The sequence below is a fragment of the Trachinotus anak genome, unplaced genomic scaffold (genome assembly GCF_046630095.1).
Source record: "Trachinotus anak isolate AG129_WGS33_773 ecotype Australia unplaced genomic scaffold, CSIRO_AGI_Tana_v1 ptg000002l, whole genome shotgun sequence".
In the NCBI taxonomy this organism is placed as follows: Eukaryota; Metazoa; Chordata; class Actinopteri; order Carangiformes; family Carangidae; genus Trachinotus; species Trachinotus anak.
Genome location: NW_027273853.1, coordinates 9,334,491 through 9,350,537, shown reverse-complemented (window position 1 = coordinate 9,350,537; position 16,047 = coordinate 9,334,491). Strand labels below are relative to the sequence as shown.

General features: G+C 38.3%; 3 protein-coding genes across 5 annotated transcripts; 2 read left to right on the top strand and 1 right to left on the bottom strand.

Moving 5' to 3' along the window:
• Positions 1-115: 115 nt before the first annotated feature.
• On the bottom strand, positions 116-6,814 carry slc35b4 (solute carrier family 35 member B4). Of its 2 annotated transcripts, XM_071494651.1 has the most exons (11): positions 6,672-6,814; positions 5,679-5,999; positions 4,485-4,598; positions 4,280-4,382; positions 4,121-4,170; positions 3,898-3,979; positions 3,670-3,730; positions 3,103-3,212; positions 2,814-2,889; positions 2,635-2,710; positions 116-2,303 (listed from the first exon to the last, which is right to left on the bottom strand). In XM_071494651.1, the coding sequence occupies exons 2-11, from the start codon at positions 5,753-5,755 to the stop codon at positions 2,054-2,056; spliced, it is 999 nt and encodes a 332-aa protein (XP_071350752.1). In that variant the 5' UTR covers positions 5,756-5,999; positions 6,672-6,814; the 3' UTR covers positions 116-2,053. The 2 variants fall into 2 exon arrangements, with proteins under 2 accessions (XP_071350752.1, XP_071350762.1); XM_071494661.1 differs by lacking the exon at positions 6,672-6,814 and having other exon boundaries at positions 5,679-6,056.
• Positions 6,736-10,538, top strand: golt1bb (golgi transport 1Bb). Its single transcript, XM_071494677.1, has 5 exons — positions 6,736-6,870; positions 7,572-7,663; positions 7,920-8,098; positions 8,177-8,258; positions 9,928-10,538. Exons 1-5 carry the CDS (start codon positions 6,846-6,848, stop codon positions 9,964-9,966), a joined length of 417 nt encoding a protein of 138 aa, XP_071350778.1. The 5' UTR covers positions 6,736-6,845; the 3' UTR covers positions 9,967-10,538.
• A 1,437-nt stretch (positions 10,539-11,975) lies between these two features.
• Positions 11,976-14,746, top strand: LOC139630842 (spexin prohormone 1-like). Of its 2 annotated transcripts, XM_071494620.1 has the most exons (6): positions 11,976-12,025; positions 12,950-13,021; positions 13,129-13,174; positions 13,258-13,317; positions 14,149-14,235; positions 14,328-14,746. In XM_071494620.1, exons 2-6 carry the CDS (start codon positions 12,959-12,961, stop codon positions 14,384-14,386), a joined length of 315 nt encoding a protein of 104 aa, XP_071350721.1. In that variant the 5' UTR covers positions 11,976-12,025; positions 12,950-12,958; the 3' UTR covers positions 14,387-14,746. The 2 variants fall into 2 exon arrangements, with proteins under 2 accessions (XP_071350721.1, XP_071350711.1); XM_071494610.1 differs by lacking the exon at positions 11,976-12,025 and having other exon boundaries at positions 12,464-13,021.
• Positions 14,747-16,047: the final 1,301 nt, after the last annotated feature.

Sequence of the window (16,047 nt, the reverse complement as noted above, 5' to 3'; positions counted from 1 at the left end):
TCCCAACATAAAAAAATAAAAACTATTTATATTTTAAAAAATCATAAATCTTTTTAAACACATGCTTCTTGGCTTTGCAGCCATGGAAATTGAATAATCTGTAGTTGCAGCCATGTTATTTTAATTTCATTAGGCAGGGAGTGATTTATTGTACTGTGCATGTTTCCACATGTTGTCAAGTGCTCTTCCAGTACACCTGAGACAATAAGACAAAAACACATGAAAAATAAAATACATGAACTCCATAAATGAACCCTCCATATTTCTAACAGTCTGTATCTCCTGTAATAAACTTGATTCCAGCTGCTTCTTTTACAGTAATGTATTTAGTCAGCATCACATTGTCACGTTCAGTGTGAGCCTACTGATCAACATGAATGTAAATATGGTGTAAATTAGAAGTCACTTTCATCAAATAAATAACAAACATCACAGACAAAATTGTAAGATGCTAATGAGATACTAATATTAAAAGATCAGTTTGGTGATATTCAGTATTTTTTAAATGAAAATATGAAAACCAACAATGAATTGATCCTTCTAACAATAACCTGTTATTCTTCGTCCGAGCCATAGACCTACGTTTGTTTTTTTTAAAACATTAAAACACCAGTCAGTGAACCAATGTTGCACTATGTTCCTTCACTAGAAAGAAAATGCTCTCTGTAGTTTATTTTGAGTCACATACTAAAGCACCATATATGTATGAATCTGCAGCTGAAAATAGTCCTCCATAAATGCACTATTGCTCCTGTTTAAGTACTGTTTGCTAAAAACTACAGTGCCCCACTGTTTTAGGAATTTATATAACCTTCTTTTAAAAAGATCAAATTATGCAGCACATTCGTGACCACTTTTTAAACCTACATTTTTATTCTGGCCACTTGGGGCAGTGGAATGAGCTGTAAACACAACACTGACATAGCTAATGCTGCAGCTAACATGATTATTTTCTTTATTGATCTCAATTAATTTTGTTCACTTGGCCTATAAAACATCAGAAACCAGTGAAGAAAGCCCATCACAACATCCTAGAACACAACGCAACGTCATCAAATGTCTTCTTTCATCCAACCAATCATCAAAAACCAAAAATATTCCATGTACTATAATGTAAGACCAAAAAAAGCAGCATATTCTCCCATCTGAAAACTTGATCTAATGTTTGGGATTTTGCTTTAAAAACATTTATTATAAAATAAATCAATTATATAACTGCTAATGTCAACTAATTGATAAATCACTGCAGCTCTAGACATCTCATTACCTTTTAAGTTGATATGTTGAGGCTGTTACCAAACAGTTGCCTATTTACACGTCCAGCAGACAGAGAACATCATTATCGTTGATGTGGAGTCGTGTTTCTTTTAGCTCTGTTTTTGGTCTCTACCAACTCCTGAGGGAAATATCTGGATCTTTAGCTGCTAATTGCTCCACTATGTTCACCAGCTATTTGCTAACTGTGTCTTCTATTTGTTTGCTGTTTGCTGAGCAGGTAGTGTACAGTGGAGTATCGGCCACTGTTGAGATTAAAAACAGAAAAAAAAAAAAACAGTCAAGTTGTGGCCAGTGAAACCAAAGCAATGAGTTAAATTATTCTAAAATGCTTCATAGAGCTGAGAAGATCCACAGAGTTGGGTGATGATTCTCAGTAGTTTCAGCACCACAAGCATCTTCTCACACTTACAAGTTGTCATGAGATCCATTATTACCATAAAAATGTTGATTATAGCTGCTTTAAAGATGCACGTCTTCAGCAGGAACTGAGGGGCTTTGGGCTGAGTGACACAGACACGGTAGAAGAGACAGAAAATATTGAGAGGTGGACTCACACATTGTTGGTTTTTCTCTTTTCAAGTCATTTGTTGACAATAACAAAAACACAGAACATCTGCAACATCATCCTTTAACCTGCTGTGTTTGTGGGTGAGGGGTTTACTATGACCAATGATGTGTCATCAAGGAAAACAAAATGACCTAATTACAAAAACGGCTGAAAGGTAGTCGACCAAACCAGTCCAACACAGTGGCTGTTTTTCCAGTCCCGTCCTCTTCACTCTGCCTTCTTGTCCTTGACGGCGGGTCCTCGCAGAGCCGTCTGTACGCTGCTCCACACCTCCGTGTACAGCAGAGTGCCCAGGAAGACCACAGCCGTGCCCACCCAGTGCCAGAGAGTGAAGGGGTTTTGGAAGTAAATGATGGAGAAGATGAGGCTGAGGAACTTTCTCAGCGTCACCACCAGTGTGACGGTCAGCGAGGCGCACTCTGTGGTCAGAATGAAAACACCACGGATGCACACGTACCTGAGGAAACTGGTTAAAGTCTGCAACAAGACTGTGAGAAAACGCCATCACTATTACTTTGACAGTGGCTTATTTACAGTTAGGGTTGTTGATTTCTTCACGTGTTGTGATGTTTGTGTGCGTGTTAGCAGTGTATGAACAGATTTATATAAAATGTTGTACGATCTGTATCATAAACAAATGAACACTTTGTGATTTTATATAGAGCAGTGGTTCTCAATCGTGTGACCCTTTGTGGAAGTTAGGAACCACTGTAATAGTGTAACATGTGTTACTGTAGACAAATAAATATGAGCAAGTAATATCAGACTTTTTTTCTTTGGTAGGATACTGTGTGATGACGTTGATCAGCAGGTAGAACCACATTACTGGCATGGTCAGTCCAACTACAGGAACAACTACAGGAGCTGAAAAGAGAGGGTATTTATTTACATCAGTGAGCAACGACACAAGGTCGCAAACATAAACTTTCCACCCACAACGTTTCTTAGATGAATCGATGGAACTCACTGCTCTGACTGAAGAGGACACAGTGTTTGTAGATGTTTGTGGAGAGAAGCAGGAAGCCCGGCAGAGGTAGGCAGTGCTGAGAAAGACATGAGAGATGAAAAGAATTCTCTACATTAATCACAGGAATATAAAACATTTAATTGAACAGTTCCCTGAAAACAAAAACAATTAATAAGAGTTTTCATGATGGGTTATTCCCAAGACAGAAGACAGAAGCTCAAATGAAGCTTGAGTTTCTCTGCAGATGTTTTGTGAGTGTCCTGCAAGTCTGAGCTGGAGGGAAACTCACATTATAGAAGAGAGCCTCTTTGGAGTGTTTTCCATACTTCTTGTACAGCGTCTCCTGGAAAATGCCCATCCTCGCAGACATCAGCAGAGCAAAGGTCAACATGGCAATACCTGCAAAACAGAAGTGAAAAAAAAACAAAAACAACAATGTGCTGTTTTAGTTGCCAGGTGTTACCTTAGTCATTAAAAACACTAACTAAAAGCGGGAATAATGGGTTCAATGAATCAATCAACTCATCCAAAATCAATTGGCAATAACTCTGATTTATGATTTATCAAGCAAAATGACCAAACATCAGTTGCAGCTTCTCATCTGTGCACATTTGTTCTCTTCTCCCCTTTTATGACATTTTAAATTGAAAATATTTGTTATTTGAAGAAGTAAACCTTAGGCTCTCATCCATTTGTTGGCAATTCACTGACTGAGCAATTAACTAGTTAATCTAAAACAACAACAACAACAACAACACCACACATCAATATTTCAACAGTTAATGAAAATAATAGTTAGTTGTGGCCGGAGACCAAATGAAATGTCATTTCTAAGAGTTTGGGACTGAAAACTCACCTATAAGCCAGTGCATGAAAACATAAAATCCTTGTTCTTCTGTTCCCTCATTGGCCACATTCTGCAGAGACAGAACGATAAGTCACACAAAGCATGTGTGCATAAAAAAATATTACAGTTCAAGGTTGTGTTTATTCAGAGAGAAAACTGCCTTGAATTAAAAGATTATGTTGCATAACAACGAGCAACAATGTGTGGAAAATGTGACTTGCTCTGCAGAGGACTCACCACTTGTTTGGCAGACATGATGGTGCAGATGAAGATGCCCGCTGACACTAAAGCTATAGACAGATATTTACTGGCTGAATACCTGCGGAGAGATAAGGTGGGAAACAAATCACTGCAATAAATCTGCATGTGGGCGTACCGTGATGGTGCAGACTAGAACATTTCTGGGGTAAAATGTTTGTTAGATGGAGATGTTTTGAGCAGTCAGGGGAGGCAGAGATACCTTTTCTTCAGGATAATTATTCCCAGGATCATGTTAGCGATTAGTGATCCCTGTAAAGAAACAAGGAGCAGGTTAAACCATGGAGATGGAGGGGATGGATGGAGGTTGTGTGATAACAGGAAACACTTAAAAGTGAAGGTGAAAAGCAGGAATTCGTACCGATCTGAAGATCATGTGCAGCGGCATGGCGATGTTGAAGTTGAGAGCGTAATTGTTGATCACGCTGACTGTGAAGAACATCGTCACCATGATCACATAGTTACTGGAAAAAAGAGGCACAAGAGGTTAATGTTCGTGTCTGTGCAGCAGTAACTTTAACCTCTATCAGTAAGCTGAGATGTTGGCGTTTTTTGTTTTTTTTTACCTGACAGGGATTGCTGGTTTCTTCCTCCCAAAGTTTGTTTCAAAGATGAAGCCTTCTAAGGCGATGAATAAAAACTGAGCGAAGGTGACGATGTTCCCACATCCTGGAAATTCTCTAAAGAGGAAGAAAATAAAACCAGACAACTACTTCAGTATTTTCATGTTTATGTATCGTCTCATCTCTGTGGCATTTTCAAATATTGTAAATCACTACACTCAACTTTAAAAAAAAACAAACAAACAGGTGAGGTTAAAGGTCCAGTTAAACTTTTGGACGCTGTAGTCCAGCATGTGGATACTTTCTACTGCTGTCAGCTAAACTCTTAACCAAACAAGGTTTTAAGATTGTCTGATTTTTTCATATTGCCCAGCCCCATTTATTGAATGTGTAGAGGTTAGGAGAGACACATCTCAAGAAAGAGTTATGACTGGGTATTTCTGAATAGTTTTCCAGCTTCTCAGTTGTGAGGGCTTCCTACTTTTTCTGTCTCATTTGATAGTAGTCTTCGAGTTCTGGACAGTTGAACTGACAAATTAAAGAGTCTGATGCATTTGCATTTTGCATTTTTTTTTTACCATTTTCTAGACCAAATGATTATTTGAGAAAATAAACATAAGATTATTGTATAATGATAATATCAGAACAGTTGCAGAGTTCTGTTGTCTGAGTAATAATCTTTACAGCTCTATGTGTATACACATACTTTATATTCATAATTATTATTATTTTTATATATAGTGAGCAAAAATGGGAAATGGGAAACTTTGGGATAAATCAACGATATCCTATTTTATGTTATCAGGGAAACGTTAACACAAAGCATTAGGCGGAAAGTGACTCTTAAGTAAATTTTAATAGCTCATCCTCTTGTTTGTGTTGTATGATAACTGCAGGCTCGTCTGTAACTTTGGCCTTCACACAGTCACTTTAGAGGAACACTTCTGTAACATCACAAAAACAAAAATGTGTGTTACAAAGCTACTTAATTAGAGTTACACTGGAACTTAAACTATTACTCTCCACCTCTGAAATCATGCTACTGCATCAAACCACAGTATCTACACCTGGTGCCAGGACACAGGAACAAAGGCTGCTGTAGAGGGAGGTCAAACCTAAACGGAGTTAACAGCTGTGAGAACTTTTTTGCAGTAAAGTCGACATGAGTCCATTAATAGTCTTAAGTTTGTCACTGACCTTACAAGCAGCTCCAGAGACACCACATTGCTACAGCATCCGACAAAAACAAGAACAATGGCAAAAAACGTCCCCATGATGATTAACTGCACAAATCAAGTCTGTGGAAAATGTGTCACTTTATGTTTCTGATCGATGCATATCTGCAAACACAGCAGCACGTTTGCATTTAGAGAAGGTCTCTCCTCTCCCACACAAACTCCTGTTTCAGTTGAACACGTCTGAAGCTGAGGCTGCGCGCTTCCTCACTGCCGGTGCTCATGGGAGTTGTAGTTCATCTGTGACATCACGGAAAAAGGTACGCAGTGTCCTTAACGTTATCTGCGTTACAAAATAAAATACAAGTATCAGCATGAGTAAACATTAGTGAAATACCTAAAGAAATAAAACAGTCTACAGGGACAAGTTACCAGCGTAATAACTGCGCAGTTGTGCTGCACAGACGTTCGAACGTACATGCGTCATAAACAGCCTTAAAAAAAAAAGTGAAGAGCGCTCACTCTGCCCGGATTTCTGGATACCACAAACCACACTTCAGCAGATAAAGCATTTAAATGGCTTTAAGCTGCTCATTCTGGGGTGCACGTCCAAAGCAGCCCATGCACCTCCAGCCCTGCACCACGCCAGCGATTTAAGTCACAAGAGTTGTCTGTCAATCTGTCAAAGAGAGATACTCTGCTCAGTCATACTTGGTGTCTGGAACAACACTAACATGGACATGAACAGGTCGTTAAACTTTTCTTTTTTGCCCCAGTCCAGAATTAAGGAGGGTCCAGGTTTTACTTAATTTAATAACATATAATAAGATATGGTGGTGGGGCAGCTAGGGTCAACCCCCAGTGAGTAAGATCATTTTAAATACTTTGTGTGCTGTTTACTATTTTGTGCGCTTATAAAACTCTCAACCAACAAAGTAACGTGTATCTATAGGTGTCCGATAAAAGTAGACTACATAGTACGAAAGCATAATCGTAAGCGGTAGACCCGACTCGCCTCAATACACGATCTTTGGAGAGATCCGTGTCGGCAGGACGTGTCGTCACAGCCCGCCGGCCTCGCTCCGCCGCTGCTCCGGTATCAACAGTTTGGTTTGCGCCAACACCACAAGCAGCGGGACCGACTCCCGACGAGCCCCGAGATTTGATCAGTGCTCCAGCTACTGCCACGATGATCTCACTCACGGATTCACAAAGTAAGTCGGGCTCGTGTTTCTTCGCTGCTCTTTGTCTTTGTGTCGTTACCGGTTCTGCGCGAGCCCGGTTCAGCTGAACGTGTGAGGCTGAAAGCTCAAACGCTATTGGCTGAGGACATCGTGATGTCACGCGTCTTTACGTCATCGCAAAGTATTTAAAATAAAGAAAGTGACAATTAGCGTTACTTATATTTTTATGTAGCACTTCATTATGTGTGTTTTATATGTATGTCTCTATATTATTAGTCGTCTCAGCCACGAGTTTTTAATCAGTTCATCTGCTGATTTCAGCTTTTCACAAGTGAGGATCTTCTGCTTGTTTTTTATTCTATATAACTGTAAATGAAGTGTCTTTTTTTATTTCGCACTATTGGTTGAACAAAATGAGCAATTTGAAGACATCCTTAAACTCTGAAATGGATAAATCGGAGAAAATGATCAGCAGAGCTTAGCTAATGAGTGTAATCATTAGTTTCTATTTTATGTCATTTTTCCTCATTAAGTTGTTTGGCTACTTATTCTGCAGCTCATATCTTGCACACAGAAAAGTGATTCATATTTTGAATACCTGAATGTTTTACCCCATTTGTTTTGTGTCAGTTTCTCCATGGATATTAAAACTTTATTTCAGTACTAGTGCATGACATGTGATGTTACCATGTGCACATACTAACAACCCCTTTGTCTCTTAAAACCTACAGAAATTGGGATGGGGCTGACAGGGTTCGGTGTGTTTTTCCTCTTTTTTGGGATGATGCTGTTTTTCGATAAAGCGCTTCTCGCCATTGGAAATGTGAGTTGATCAGTGATATCACCACACTGTCAAACATCTGGGTATGAATGTGCAGGTTTTCATGGGTATGGGTGAGATATGCTTGGGCTGTGTGCGAGTATATATTTTATATTTATTTTGAATGTTATCTATTTATGCTGCTAACTGCTCCAACAAAGTTTTGTTGTTTGACCTACAAGGACATAAATGACCTCCCTTTTATCTTCTGAAACATGTCAGACTTACGATGTTTTGTGTGTCTGTGCTTGTCATGCAGATTCTGTTTGTCTCCGGTCTGTCCTTTGTCATCGGTCTGGAGCGTACGTTCAGATTTTTCTTCCAGAAACACAAAGTGAAAGCTACCAGTTTCTTCCTGGGGGGAGTGTTTGTGGTTCTGATTGGCTGGCCGATCATTGGAGTCGTTCTGGAGATCTACGGTTTCTTCCTCTTATTCAGGTTTGCTCAAACCGAGGGAAGACAAACTCTTTGTCAGCAGGTTCTTGAATAAATGTCTCACCTCATTCTCTTTTACAGGGGATTTTTCCCAGTGGCAGTGGGCTTCATCAGGCGAGTACCTGTGCTCGGGTCTCTGCTCAGTTTACCAGGGATCAGTGCTGTAAGTCGACCATTAAACCATGCAAACCTTACATACATTTAAATTATTAGAGACTTGAAACTTGTTTGAGATGGCTAATTCATCACAAATAATATTTAACCGCTTCCACTGTGTGTGAATACGGTTTAAAAACTTATTTGAAAGCACTTCTGTTTATTTACATGGATTGTGGTGCGTATCAAACGTCCAGTCCACAAAGGCTTCATCAAAGATGAATTTTGTGATTTTTGGGTAACAACTAACAGTTCTTTTCATTATTCAATTAGTCTGCTGATTATTTCCTTGATTAATCATTTGGTTTATAATATGTCAGAATACAGTGAAAAATGTTCAGCTCTGTTTATCTACTCAAGTCTCAAATGTCCAAGTTCCCCCCAGTTCTTAAACACACCAACAGGGGAAGCTTTTCAACAGCCCTGCTTGCAGTTCTCTCCCCACATTACAGTGCTAATGTCACCCTGACAGAAACAGAAGGGGACACAGCTGAAAGCTCCAGGAGAAGTTAGAAGTTGAAATGTGAAATGTGAGGACTGACAGTCTTCCTCTTGTGTCGCCTGAGAACAGCATCTCTGTTGTACTGAGCTTGGCCTCATGGGATTTCCCACTCAGAGTCTGTTGTCTGAGAGGCCTTCATAGGTTTATAAAGACAGTCAGTGTTCAGCATTGGTTTTCACAATGTACATTCCTTTAATGCAGCTCTCTGGTGTATATGGTGCACTGTGTTTACTGTTCTCTGTCCAGCACACCAAACATTTAACAAATCTGGTGCCCTTTGGGTTTTCAAATAAAAACCTCATTGCATCTTTAGGGAAAAATTTCTTTTCAGTGGTTTCCAAAATCTCTCAGCCCATGATATGATCTGCTTCTGTCAGCCTCTCTTGAATGATCTCTGACGCCAACATCATCCTCTAAAATTTTGCTTTATTGCTAGGATTTTTAAATTTATGTCAGAAAGTCTTTGCGACAGTTGTTACAGATCAAAAACTGTCAGAAAATCTCACACACTGTCGGTCAGTTCATCGACCACGTTTAGATACTTCACTTAGGTGCATCAGAACCTTTGGTTTTGAATGAACAGCTTTGCTTTTCAAAAATCTTATGTTTGCCCTCCTCATTTTAATTGTTGCAGAGCCAAGTCTGTCAAAATAAGAAAAAAAAAAAACCCCATAAGAGACGAGATAATAAAATAAACAATAAACATAAGGAGCAGTAGAGTAGTGGATTGAGTGTTTCCAGTTTTGCTTCTCAGACTATATACAGGCTGCCCTACCTTACTGATGGAGGGTTAAAATTTATAGTTAATCCTCTTCCAAAAAGACGCGATAATAGTTGTAGTAGTTGGAAGTTTTTGTAGTGAAGACAGATACAACAATATCTACCAGAAAGTTAGTGTATACAGAGGTCTGCATAGCATTTCTATTTTCTTAAAAAATATATATACTCTATCTATATATATATATATCTATATGTTGAACTATTTAAGAACTTTTTTTTGCTTTTTTTTGCTTAACGTCATTGTCTCCCACATATGAAAGCAAACCTATGATATTTTCCTCTTGTTCTACCTCTTTAAACTGTGAACTGAATGTTTTTTTTTATCTGATTCTGTTTAGGTTGTAAAACTTTCAGCTTATGAATAACCTTTGATTGTTCTCTTTTTCATTTTCAGCTGGTGGACAAAATTGGTGAGAGCAACACCATGGTATAAGAGTGGGCTGTTTCTGTATCGGAGGAGAGTTTCAGTATTTATCATAGCTTCTAATAGTTACTGTACATTTTGGTCATTGCCACTCCAGAACTGTGAACCCAAACATCTGCACAAAAGACACAAGTTTATTTGTGGACATTTGACTGACATGAAGTTTCCTCTGTCAGAAGGAAATTGTTTTGTATCTGAGTGCCACTGGACAAAGTTACCAAGAGATTTTTTTTTATTTTAAAGGCTGGAAGCAGGTCTCCCTTTTTTGTATCATTCCAGTCTGATATTTATGGACTAATAATTTGGGACCACTGGATCAACTCAGCTGGGAGGCAGGGACCTTTTATAGCATCCACTCCTTCAGATTGTGTGCCTCAACAGTCACTGAGAGCATTTTCGTGTTCCTCTATGAAGTGTTACTGGAATTTTGTACATTAAAATAAAAAAAGGTTGAGCCAAATGTTATGTAGGCAAAGAAACCTGAACTGTTGTGTTGTGGAAAAGATTTAAGAAGCTTGTTGTGGAGATGTTTTACTGTAACTTTTGTACGTGCATACTTGAAATAAAGTGTGTCTTTTATACATTTGTTGTATATTTTTGCTGCAGGGATTGCAATTTTAGATACGTCACCTAGGATTATTAATTGCACTGGGCTGTAATTAGTGTGCGGCTGTTGTCCCCTTTTTAATGACACAGAATGAACAAGTTGATAAACTCTTTATTTCACAAACTTTTTGCTTCCCAATGCTGTGCCCAGTATTTAAAAAGATAACTGAGAGTTCAATTTATTCCCACTGAAATACCCATTTGTCCCTCCCTTGTTATTCATAGTCTTGTTTTCTTTATTCATTTGCCAACATTTACATCAATAGATAAATGGTCAGGGCAGTCAAACCATCTCACCTGGAAAATATCACTGAAAGAGACATACCAACTACAAAGATGCAAAACAACCACAAAATTACACAACACAACTACAAGAGACACAAAATGTCTACAAAGATACACAAAACAATGACAAGGAAGCACAAAACAACCAAAAAAAGAGACCATATGATTACAAGAGACCAAACAACTACAAGGAGACACAAAAATATTACAAACAAAGCAGTTGTTTCGCTTCTCTTTGTGGTCATCTTGTGGTTACTTGTTGAACTGGCAGCTCAACAAATACGTGCACTTACAGCTTTGCAACTCATGTCAGCTTTCCAAAACGTTCTGATATTGTTGTGACGTCAAATAGATACAATGATTGTTAAAGGCATTTTAATTTGTGCGACATGTAATTTAAAAAAAAAATGTCCTTACCAAATACCCCTTCTCAAACACAGCTTGACAAGAGGTATTTGGTTCCTATTTGGTTCCCATTAGTGTAATCTTCCCCAGCCCTTCACAGCTGGAACTGTATGACGCATTGGTGGTTAAGTTAAAGTCTAAAATCTTTTTATCCAGGTGTCTTGCTGTATGTAGGAGGCGTGAACAGGCCCATTGTCTTATAATGCGCATACAACTCTGAAGCGTGGGCTGTATTATTAAGTGTTAGTCATATTTGTTTAAGTGTACTATGGTTACTTTTACAGCAACTCGTGTGGCATGTAATGACACATGCAGCTTTTTATAGAAATCATCAACAAGTTCACCAACATTTGCAGCTTTTACACAAAAATACTCAGCCTCAGGCCTCCTGAGTGTGTCTACACCCACATACGAGCTGTCATCACATCAGCTTCATTCATAAACTCTCACCAGCGTCGTTGTCATGAGGTGACCTGGTTAGGAGGCTCGGCTGCTGCTGCTGCTGCTGCTGATCATGAGCCTTAAAAGTTTAAATCTCACTCGTGTGTCTGTGATTAATGAGCAGCGACACCGTTAACAGCACCTGTCACTCTCGTCAAATGAAAAATGATGTGTGATGTCATTAAGCTACCAATCAGCCCCATCACTGACACTGATGATGAGGTGGTTTGCTTTTTTGCATCTAATATAACACTAGTGAGGAGGACGAAGCACTAATCAAACATTTAAACACAAACTGCAGCCTGCGGGGGAGCAGAAACAACAATTAACAGTAAGATATTATTATTATTATTATTACTATTATTATTATTATTGTTATTGTTAAAAGTAGTAGTGGTAGCAGAAGAATTAGATGTTGTGTTTTCATTATTGTTTGTTTTTTTCCTAACTTTAAAACTGAGTCTGTTACAATTAAAATGTAAATTTAAACAGCCACACATCATTTTCCTTTTTACTTTAAATCCCACTATTTAGCCGTTAAATGCAGTATACAAACATTTAATTGGTGGTTTCTATAACACTTTAAATTATTTTTTTGTAATAACCACACAATTGTCTAAAATATTGGTTTTCTCTTGTAAATTTGCACGAACATATGCCAATTTTTGAATTACATTTAATTAATTGAGGAGAGTCAAAATGGAAACACTTATCTCCGACTATTTAGCATAAGAAAAGTGTAAATGTTGAATAAATACTTTATGTCTTATATGAGCTGCTAAAGCTGACAGTGCAAAAATAATCGTAATGCAAAGGTAATTGGAATATTGATATACAGAAGGAAATATTATTGATAAATTATGCTTTCCTGAGAGAGGGTTGGGTGTAACTGTGTGTAGCAATGCAGCACCTGCTGTGTTTGTTTGTGTGAGATTTATTAAGTTGGTTAAAAAAAAAAAATTGAAACGTGGGAAGGTATTTTTCATCATTTAGTATTTATTTACACTATAAAACATTTTTAAAAATGGTTTATAACAAACTATGATGTTGTAGAGGAAATATTTTTTTTATGTACTGTACCTCTCATGTGGGAACCCATAGGTGGAAGCTGGTGTGAACAGATAATGAGTGACAATATAGAAAATCACTTCTGTAATGATATAAAATTATTGTATGAATAAATATCATCATAAATGTACTGCAATGTAAGGAAATGTCCACCCGTCACTTTTAATGTAACTAAATGTCCTTGCAGAGTTCAACAATGTCTCTTGTAGTCACATTGTTTGTGGTGACATTGGTTGCCCAGTGCTGGACTGCGCCACAGGTGAGTGAAGGCTCAGTTTTTCTTTTTCATGTTTAGGCTGAATTTAATCGTGATTGTGTAGAAACATTAGTGGGGCATAAACCTGCATCTTTTGTGTCATTTTTCAGCGGAGAAACTGGACTCCTCAGGCGATGTTATACCTGAAAGGAGCACGTAAGAACACATTCAGAAGAGTGAAGGGTTGTCTTGTCTTGTCAAATTCAGAGAAAACAATGTTGAATGTTGATCTTTTACAGAGGGACACCGCTCAGTGGTGGAGCGCACCAGCAGAGAGCAAGACGACTCTGTACATTTAGGTGAGTCTGATACCTGCAACAGCTATAATATGATTATAAAAACTAAATTACATTCCAGTTTCACCTTGAGGCAAGTATCCAATAATGCAAAGAAGAAAGTTATGTAACGTGGTTGTAACTAATGACTTTATTAATGCTCAATCAATTATTTACTCATTCTTTATAGATCAATTAGAAGCCATTATTAAGGACAACACCTGGGTCGCCAGATATGGCTGGTGTTTATCTTCCTTCAGTATGACATTTGTTTGTCTCGTGAGCTGCAGATCATCAATTTATTTATTCACTTTACAACTGCATATTAAATAAATTATTTAAGATGATATTTATTTTACTTTTATACTGATCTGGACCTATTTGTCTGAAATAAAGTTACTTTTATTTACTCATAATCCTATAGCTGTAACCTAGGGTTAGGTGTTTTATTTTACATGTAAATAAAATAAAAATGACATAATTTACATGTTTAACAGAGGAAGTGATTATTTATAACAGTTTCTTGAATTGAATTGAATGGAGGACATGACTATTAATGACCAACAATAAAGAGCAACGTTTAACAAACAACAAAAGTTTTTTTTTAAACGGCTTATAACTGATCTATAAAGTCTTTATTAAGAGTTCCTTGTTAGAAAGTGGGGCCTGAAAAATGTATGTCAGCTTTTAAAGGTCAGCACATTTATTTCAGCATTCAGCAGAGTCCAGACTATGAGGCTGATCTTAAATACTTGTCTCTTTGTCATGTCCGTGTTTGTATGTTGTGTCTTGACATGTCTTGATTGTTCAATTTCCTGTTTCTTTTTCAATTGTCTTTGTTCTGCGTCTCGGCAGTGACTCACAACCAGGACACTGATGGACTGGGGTTGACTTTGGCTTCATCTGTCCTTCTGGAGCTTCTGCAGCGAGCTGTGGTAGAAGGTAAAAACTCTAAAGGTCACCACCGACACACTACCTGACCTTGCTCCCTGATTTTTTTTCCCAAATCTTTCTTTATCTGTTTTCTTCCTCAGGTGGAGGCACTTTGCAAAATTACCCAGAGGAACAAGAGCTGAATTTTAACTATTTGTGAATTGTTGTCCGACCTTCCTTTCTTATATTGTTGCACTTTCTTGTATTTATTATGATTTTCTATATGTTTGGGTTTACTTGTAATTAAATGTGCTACATAAGTAAACTTGCCTTGCCTGTGAGCTGTTACTGTTAAATTCTGAACCATATGTTCAAATCATTGCTGGACTCAAGTGTTTACATTTTCTTCTCCTTAATGAGCTTGAGGGTTACAACATGTGTTCAGCATGGAGGGGATTTCCTGATACATTGGTACAACTTGTTAAGCAATTAGCAGGAAAAAAAAAATTATGTCAGTTTGGAGCAGCGATCAAGTCATTCTCACCACCCAGTGATTAACACCAGGCTAAACAGCACTCAGTCAGACATCATCGCACTGTCGACACTAGCGCCATTTAAAGAGGTGAACCAGTGAGTTTTATTGGGAATGGCAGCTTGACCCAGCCGTGACTGGATCAAACAGAGGTCAGCAGCTGAGATGTAGAGGAGCCGAGGGTTTAATCCTGTTTTTTAGACCAACGCAAAGCAAAGTAATGTCCATTTGTACACGTAAGAGCCCCTGAATTTACAGTTTTCTGTAGAAGCAACTATTTAATTTTTAGTGTTTGCCACAGAATCATTACTGACTGGAGGTTTTTACAATTACATCTAGCTCTGATCTAGAAATCAACATTAAGACTTGGACAACTTCAGGCTATTTTCCATTTGTTTACAATATAAGGTTAAGAGGTTTAGGAGAGGAAATATTGAACCCATAGACTTAATATTTTGCATCATGTGCATAACGTTTCTGTTTGTGCAAGAAATGTATGCATAATCATACATTAAAGGATATCTGAAATCTATAATGCTGTTTTCATTAGCATTAGCTTTTCCCTGCAAATGTGTGCAAATGTGAGGAGAGAGATTACTGGAGAAATGGTTGCAGCAAACCCTTCACTGCTTTATTTTTGATCACCCTCTCTGTCTGCATAAGGACATTTAAGGACGAGTGTGCATTATTTAGTGGTGGTGAGGTTGCAGATTGCCAAATACCCCTCCCTTCACCTTTTCCCTTTCCAAGCATGTAAGAGAAACTATGGCGGCCTTCAGTATCATAAACATCAGAAATGCTGTCTTTAGAGCCAGTGTTTGGTTTGTCTGTTCTGTGTCACTGTAGAAACATGGTAGTGCAACATGCTGGAAGAAGCCCTGCTCCCTTTGTAGATATGAAGAGCTCATTCTAAGCTAACAAAAACACAACAATTCCTCTAAATCTCAGCGAGTTTGACTGTGCCAGACAGGCTGGTTTGAATGTTTCTGAAACTGCTGATCTCCTGGGAGTTTACTAAAAATGGTATGAAAAACAAAAAAACATCCAGTGAGCAGCAGCTCTGTGAACGGAAACACCTTGTTGATGAGAGAGGTCAGAGAACAGCCAGACTGGTTGGAGCTCACAGAAAGGCTATTGTTACAATTGCAGTGAGCAGGGAGGCATCTCAGAATGAACAACACATCAAAACTTAAGGTGGATGCACTACAACAGCAGAAGACCACGTCAGGCCCACTCCTGTCAGCCAAGAAGAGAAATCTGAGGCCGCAGTGGGCACAGGCTCACCAGCCCTGGACAGCTGGAAAAACTTTGCCTGGTCAGATGCAATCATGTCAACATGGACCAGCGTG